This window comes from Merops nubicus, unplaced genomic scaffold, assembly GCF_000691845.1.
Source record: "Merops nubicus isolate BGI_N331 unplaced genomic scaffold, ASM69184v1 scaffold9277, whole genome shotgun sequence".
Classification (NCBI taxonomy): Eukaryota; Metazoa; Chordata; class Aves; order Coraciiformes; family Meropidae; genus Merops; species Merops nubicus.
In genome coordinates this window covers 118,681-126,567 of record NW_008622297.1, presented here as the reverse complement: position 1 = coordinate 126,567, position 7,887 = coordinate 118,681, and the positions used below count along the sequence as shown (strand labels likewise).

The 7,887-nt window shown below is 39.7% G+C and overlaps 1 protein-coding gene across 1 annotated transcript in view; it reads left to right on the top strand.

Annotated features, from left to right (window-relative positions):
* Window positions 1-7,887, top strand: part of LOC103777191 (transmembrane protein 132D-like) — a gene marked incomplete at its 5' end in the record, with an annotated part of 247,145 nt that overhangs the window by 154,504 nt on the left and 84,754 nt on the right. Inside the window, 1 exon segment of the mRNA XM_008944733.1 lies at window positions 1,718-1,901. Coding sequence (XP_008942981.1) covers window positions 1,718-1,901 — 184 coding nt within the window.

The window sequence follows — 7,887 nt, the reverse complement described above, 5'->3', positions numbered from 1 at the left end:
ATTCCTGCTCATACAATTAAGGTAACTGCATTTCAATAGGCACAGCTGCATAAAGCAGCTCTCTGATCCTGCCCAGGTCAGCATGAAATAAGACTGCATTCAGTGCTAGTTCAGAAATTGTGCACTTTTTTTTCCCCTGACATGAAGAAGTGATAAATGAACACAATGTGTTCCATTTTGGAAACACAGAGGCTCCTTTTAAACCCCATCCAGAACAGCAAGGACTCAATACATCCATTACCATCCACACCTTAAAGATGATCCAACTCCTCAAGCAGTAGCTTTGGATAAAGCATTGGATTTAACCAGCATGGTAAAAATATCTGAGTATTTTGGGAAGATCCCAGTCTGGGGCTGTTGTTATAAGTGCTCTTCATAAGAAAAGCAAAACAAACCTGCTGGGTTTTAGGCATGTTCTGGGATTCTCTAATCAGTGGCTGACGTGTTTCCTCTTTTTTCTAGCTGCAATCTCCAGCGTAAGTGACTTGTGACACTTCAGTGTTGTGCCCTTCTCTCTCTCTCTCTCTCTCTCTCTCTCTCCTTGAGTATTATCCCACTGAAAGAAATCTGCTCTTTCCCCTTTCACACAAATGCTGAAGATCTGTTTGGTCTTCAGTGCTTCAGAAGTAAAAGCACTGTCATTCTCAATGCCCCCTGGACTTCAGCCCTGCTAAGAAATTCTGTGTTCCTCAACAACTTTACAGTAAATTGGGATTTTCTTGTCTCAATAAATACCACTGGACTGGGGCACTCACCTTGCCAAGGTACACAATAGAAGCTTTACTGCACTGCTTTCTATAGAGTAGCTGATTTTGTAAGAAGCTTTGCAGGAATTGCACCAAGGAGCCCCTTCCCAGTTTTCTGTTGTTACATTTCTACTTTATGATAGGCACTTACATGAACCATGTAACCTTAGGAAGGACAACGTGTAAAGACAAGTAGCATGGATAAGGTATCAGTAACCCAAATGTTGCCAGAATATCCTGGAGAATCACATCTAGTAACTTTTTGTTCTTTTATAGTGTGTTTAACTCAAGGATCCTGGCAGTATTGGCCAGTATAAGATAATTCAGTTTTGTAACTCTCTTCTCTTGCAGCAAGCTAAACTAACCATAATTCCTAGTTTAGCAAAGGACAAAAGATGCTCAAGACAGACACAGCCAGGCAGCAGCATAGCCAAAAATGAATTCCAAGTTTTCCAATCCTCTGTTCCCTGCTGCCCTGGTTCATGGATCCCATCCTGACCTGTGACCTCCCTTCCATGCCTCTCTTTTAAAAAGCAGAAAGCACTTTTAATGCAGTAGGTTCCCATGATTCTATGATTTCAAGGAGTGATTCCCTTTAGGTGTGCTCGTGTGTTACTTTAACAGGGAGGAAATAAAATGTGCCTGTTAAAGGGAGAGCCATACAGTCAGGATTTTTAGGCTGTAGCTTTAACCTTAGCTTTATCTTGATTTGATTGTGTTTCTCCACCTGTAAAATGGAGTGATACTTAGTGAGCCATGTCACAGAGTGTTACTAAGCCACTTGAGTCTATGAGAAATACCCGGAAATCTTAAGACCGGTGCAAATTATTAATTCATTATTAAATCCATCATCCTACCAAATCCTCTCTTTGGAAGAGCCTTAATCCAATGTTTTATTAATATAAAAGCAATTATATTGCTGTCTTATCAGCCCCATGAATGGAACCTTTCTTTTTATTTCTTTCTTGCAGTGCGGATGGTCCTTCCTCTGAAATTATGCAGATTGATTTTGAAATTGAAGAACTAACTGACCTACCTGGGACCCAGCTCATCACATGGCAGGTAGAATATCCTGGAGATACAACATCTGATCTAGGAATCTCCAAGATCTATGTAAGCCAGAAGGACCTGGTAGGAGTTCTCCCTTTGGCTATGGTAAGAAATAATCTGGCATTCTGAGAGTTGTTTCTATTGCTTTACAATTCTTGTGTCTGACAAATACAAATGATTTACTGAAAGAGGGGGGATCACACAGCAAGTTTCAGCACCTTGAGAAACAGATACTAAATTAGGAAGTTTTCTTCATTCACTGGTGAAACCACATGAGGGGAGACCACAACTTCCCCCAGAAGGCCCAGTCATGCTCTTTTTGACCTGTACACTGACTTCTTGGAGGCAGAAGCTGAGTTTACATCATTACCAATGTTCAGAAGTCACTCCTGTTGCTGTATAAAGCTGCATACTTGAACCTTCAGTCCAATGTGGTATATGTCTTCCTTGACTCACAAGTACTCTTACATTTGGTCTAGTGCTTAAGTACTTCCTGAATCATGTTGTTTTCAGTTTTTGGATTCTGATTCCATATTCAAGAGTGAGAAGAGAAATAAAAGTCATTGCATGACTTCTGAGTAATGTTTAATTACCTGGGGAACATAAAATACAGTACATAGCCAACTGTCTGTTCCACCTGAATGCATTCAAACGGTTGCCTCGTCATCACAGTGCAAACTACAGGGCTTGAAAAATGCCTGATGCATTAGCCTTGTTCTTACCTGAAGAATCTGTCAGATCCTCAATTTCAAAGCACAAAGAGAAATTTTGTGTATTTCCTCTTTTCTCCCCTTCGTATTTCTTTGTTGTTAGGGATGATGTGCACTTGTCAAAGGTCTGGCTGTGCCCCATTTCTTAGGCATCTGTTAGAAAATATTGACACATCATTATTTAGCACTGAAAGAAAACCAAAAATCAATCTCAGAGCATTTAAAAAAATGTAACCTGGATGCTTGCCTAGTGATAGACAGTTAATTATACCATTATTGAAAGCTGGTGTTCTCTGTACTTCCAGATTCACAGAGCTTACTGTTACTGTTATTTACCAGCTCAGAAACTACTCAAATGCTGCGATTCTTTATTTCACCAAAAAGATTTCTTTTCCTTTGCAATGGCTCATGATTTCATTACCAAGGTGTCTATCACAGTTGAAATAGCTGTCCCCAGCTTATACTGTGGCCATCTAACAAATGAGAGTTGTATGGGCAAGCTCCTGCTATTGAACAGTGGGTGATCTCTGCTGGGTTGTGCTAACAGAAGTGGATTTCGGGTCTGTGGATGGGACCCTGATGTGCAGTCACACAAGTTCTGGAGTGCTGAGGGTTAAGGCTGTAGAAGTGATCTGATTGACATAATCTCAAATGTAGGGGGTTTTATTCACTCCATCCCTTAATGATAAGATAAAGGAGTTCTTTCCTCGTGATTCCAATGGTTGCAGAAAACACTAGTATTATTTATGCATGCCCATGATTGTCATAGTATCAAGTGATAAAGTGGCAAAAAATAGTTCATAAGAACAAAGATAGATTCTTCTGGTAATTGCTACAAATCAACTCACTCTCTTTCATTTCCATTAAAAGATGAAAAAGAATCTTTTTCCAGAAGCACAAAATTCTGTGCTCAAAAGTCACGTGAAGTCTCTAAAGTTTTCAGTAGGTGGCATTTTAGAAGGCAACAGGTGTTGGGATAATGGGTAAAATAGAAAGCAAAGATAAATGGCAGGGGTCTCTTAATTACTGACAGACTGGGAATAGTTCTAATTTTCTTTGCATTAACTGGAGTGTAGGGAAGAAACTCCAGGGTATCACAAATCTCCAAATCTTTGTCATACTTCACGCATAGGAAATAATGATTCATGTGCAGACCTTTCAGGATGTCTAACTTAGATCACTTTGGTATTTCAAATTTCCCTGTGATCTTAGCAAAGCCAGTTTGCAATTTACAAATTAAATAAATAAATAAACAAATCTGCCATTGAAAACAAAGCGTTGTATTATTCCTCAGTTTCTGGAGACTAGGAGAGACTAGGGTTAATTTGGATTAGTTCTGCTGGGCTTCTTAGCGGAACGTGTAATTTCATGTTTAGAAGCACCCAGCAGAAATGCTGTTGGATTTTTCAATTACAGGTTAATTTTTCTAAAGAACAATTTTACTGCTTTAGTATTAGGCAGAGCTTTAATAGCACTGTCCACCTCTGCACCATCTTTGTTTTCTGTAGTCTTTTCTGCTAGCTCTTATGGATTTGTAAATTGCAAAGCAGAAGATTGGCCAATTTATAGCATCCTCTTTTCTTTTTTTTTGAGTTACAAAGTGCTGCAATGGAAAGACTTAAATGTACATATCAATGTCAGGACACACTGGAAACACCTACCTTCTGCTGAAGTTATTAGGACACTTGCTGTACTCACCTTGCTTTTCTCCAGTGTATTTTTTTCCTATGCCATATCATCATTCCAGCTTTTGAGACCCCTGCGGGGGCCTACACCAATAATGGCAACACAAAGACACAGTAGAGTACTCAAGGATATGGATGAGAAAAGCTGTAGAGTGTGTTTTATGGATGTGTGGGTACCACAAAGGCTGATATTTTGGTTAGTTTAATAACATCTTCCCTAATTTAAAAGTGCAGCAGAACCCATCTTGGTAAGCTGTTCATGAGACCCCAGCCAGCCCTTGTTAGCAGAGTGGGGATAGCATTGGAGAAGACATTTCATCTGAGACCGTTGTAAGAACCTGTGAGCACCTGTTTGGATGTTTGCAATGCATCATCCTTTCCCTTAAGCCTGATGAAATACAGACAGATATGTTTATCCAGGGTTATAAAAAATTATTGGCCTTTCACCATGATTGCTTTGCAGTGGCTTTTGTAGCCACATAGCAATGTTTTGCCTTGTTGACAGAAACTAAAATATCCACTAAACCCCGTGGAAGAGGCAGATTTTTGTATGGCATAATGTTCTTCACCAGCACAGTTTCTACTGTAATTTGTGCATGTCTTACATGGGCACTATTCAAGACTGTCCCCATTTCCCTGCCAGCTTCCTCACCGCAAGCTCTGTGTCTCCAGGTAGTGTGTGGCCAGGGAACTGGAGAAGAGGGGTCTTAAGAACATGTTGTTTGGTATAACAATTAGAGAAACAATGGAGCTTTATTCTGGACAGAGAATTCTGGACAAGGAATGCCAGAGAATTACTTTATGGTAATTATTGAAAATTTGGCACTTGGAAAAGCAAAAACCATCACAAGTAAATAGTGACGAAGCAAAGCCCTTCTATCTTGTTCTTTGTTGCCAGCTAACATAAATATTAATACTCTTTAAACGTCATTCCCTTAACATTGATCTGTAGTAGGATATTCTTTGAGACAGAAACCCTGGCACCTCTGAAGACCTTTGAAATCTGCCATTAAAGAGGCATATGGTCCATTTGTTCATTAACTGCCTTGAACATGCTAAATTGCAAAGGTTTTCCAAGTTGAGGACCTTCAATGTAGTGTGGCAGCCAGTGAGAATAACATGACTGAATTTTCTAGAATATGACATATCTTTTATTGGCATCCTAAAGAGAATCAGATTCCAATTCCTATTTGACTTCCTTCTGATATTTCTTCCCTATTCTATTTCACTCTCATTTTGTTAGGTGATGAATGGCACAGGTTTAATCATTCAAACTGTACATTTGCTGCTATTGATTATTGTTGCTTTTTAAACATTCTGTCAGCTCTTTCATAATTGTGGTGTTCACCTTTTGTTGAACCTTAATGATTAGGTGATGCTGAGAGACAGACAAGCTCTGCAGCCATCTGTGTACATACAAGATAATCCCCACTGAGAAAGGCAGAGGGCAGATATGACATGCTGGTAAATGGATAAGTTGAAATCTGTTCTGTAAATAATAATAATGAAAAAGGTGAAAAATAAAATACCTGATCTGGTTCTTAATGGAACCACCTTTGAATTTGTAAATCACCTATCTTACCTGTGTATATGCCCTGAACCTGTTTTATCTGTGCCCTCCCTTTATTTAATAATCTGAATCACAGGAAAACACCTGTTTCAGGAAGCTCATAGGGCAAGATGTTGGTCCCAGGGTTTATAAATCCATTATTACTGTAATCCTTTGACTATAAAATACACTACATTAAGTTTACTTTCTCCTAGAGTACAGAAAAAAAATATATGCAGGTTGCTTTCTGTCCCTTCAGAAATTTCTTGAAAAGGCTGCAGGTTCCTGACCTTCAATTTTTGACAAATTGTTGTCTGCATATGTGTTTTAAATTACTAAATCAGCAAGTTAATATTAGAGTCAGCCTGGCTCATACAAATGTAGGTGCCCTGATATTCAAGGCGTTATTAGTTTTAAAGATGTGGATGTGGACCAGATGTTTCAGGTGGTGGTAGGACATAGGAAGCTGGGCAGCTGGATGATGAGCACCCAGGTGTACAAATGTCTGTGAATAGAGATTAATTTATTCTGAGATTCCCAAGCCCTTACAGATGAAGTGATGTTAATGCCATCTCTAACAGACTGTGTGATCTTGTCTGACCTGTAAAACCAGGAAACAGCAGAGAAGTTTTCCCTTCCAGAGCAAGAATCCTTGAGTACTGCAGAGTCATAGTAGCAGTGGCTGAGCAGCCCTGGATTTCCTCATACCAATCAAGATATTAATATTTTGAAGTTGATAATTCAGCTTTCTTGCTGCCCAGAGATCTCAAACATGCTGGCAGGCAGGACAGCTTCCCTGGAGCTAGGGCTGAGTTAGCAGATTTCACCTTCCCAGGGACTAGCAGGACAGGTTCCCTCAGTCCTTATCAAACCCAGCTCTGGTCTGGGGCTTGGTGAGTTTTATGCTCACGTGCCTGTGCAGTGTCTGGTTTTGCTTTTCACTTAACACATTGGGACAGCCCTTAGGTGTGTTTATAGATAATAACCTTATTCTTAGAGAGCTGAAATGGATGGGACAAAACGATGGGATTTGAAACATGATTAATGGTACAATGGTGGGGTTACAGTCTGCTTGGCAGCAGCAGGAACTCCAAAGACAGCCTTCCATCCCTCCCAGCACTATTTTAGCAGGCAGAGGTGAATGGTGAACAGTGAATTACAGACTTGTATCAGCAACTGAGCTTTCATTATTTCTCTGGTTTCAACCTGTTATTTATTATCTTCTAGCAGTGCAACTTTGGCCTCCAAGACAGTCAAGCGAGGTGTGAGGCAGAGAGGGATTTAAATCAAACATAGAAAAAACTCTGAGAACAGACTCCTGATTTGTGACAGGCTTAAACCATTGGTGACCAATGTCCAGCTCGTTACTTTGCAACACACAGGCTGTAGTGAAGGCAAAGAATTATTGCTACTCATCTGACCCTAGGGAGGAGTCCCAGTTTGAGCTGTCCCTGCAATCACAGGCACACGCTCGACTCTGCTCTTGGTTTGGTGCAGGTCCAACTGACCTGTTCTTAGCTGCAAATGAAGGTGGTATAAACAAACTTTGGTTAGCTGTTAGGAAGAAAGATCCCATTATCATTCATCTCAGATGACTTACAAGGTTAGTAACCTCCAGGAAAGGATCACTGGTAGTGTTGGAGTAAAATAACCTTTTAAACCAGCACAAGCATTTCGCAGTGTTTGTGTCACCATAGCTGCTATTGTATGGAAAGCAAGTGGAACATTTATTTCACAAGGTCAGGTTAATAAACTAGCTATAAAAAGTAAATGTTGTGTTTATTTGTTGAACAGAACTATTTTACGATGGATAGCAAATAACAAACTTCATATTTAAGGTGGTATTTTGTTAAAAGGTCTGGCTAGCACAGTTACCAAAGCAACATTGACTGTAAGCCCCTTCTCCCCTTGCAGATGCACATGGTTTTGTCCCCAGATCCATTAGAGCCATTTGGGCTTGTGAGAAGTTTAATTTATGGCAGTCATATTAAATAAATTGTATCCAAAACTTGAACACCAGTATAACATTATACCTTTTAGATAATTTATTGTTTGAACTTGCTCCTGATGTTCCTTATAAAAATTTAATGAAAACGTTGACAGGAAGGAAACTATTCTGCATACTATCAGTGTAAGAAGCTGATTAA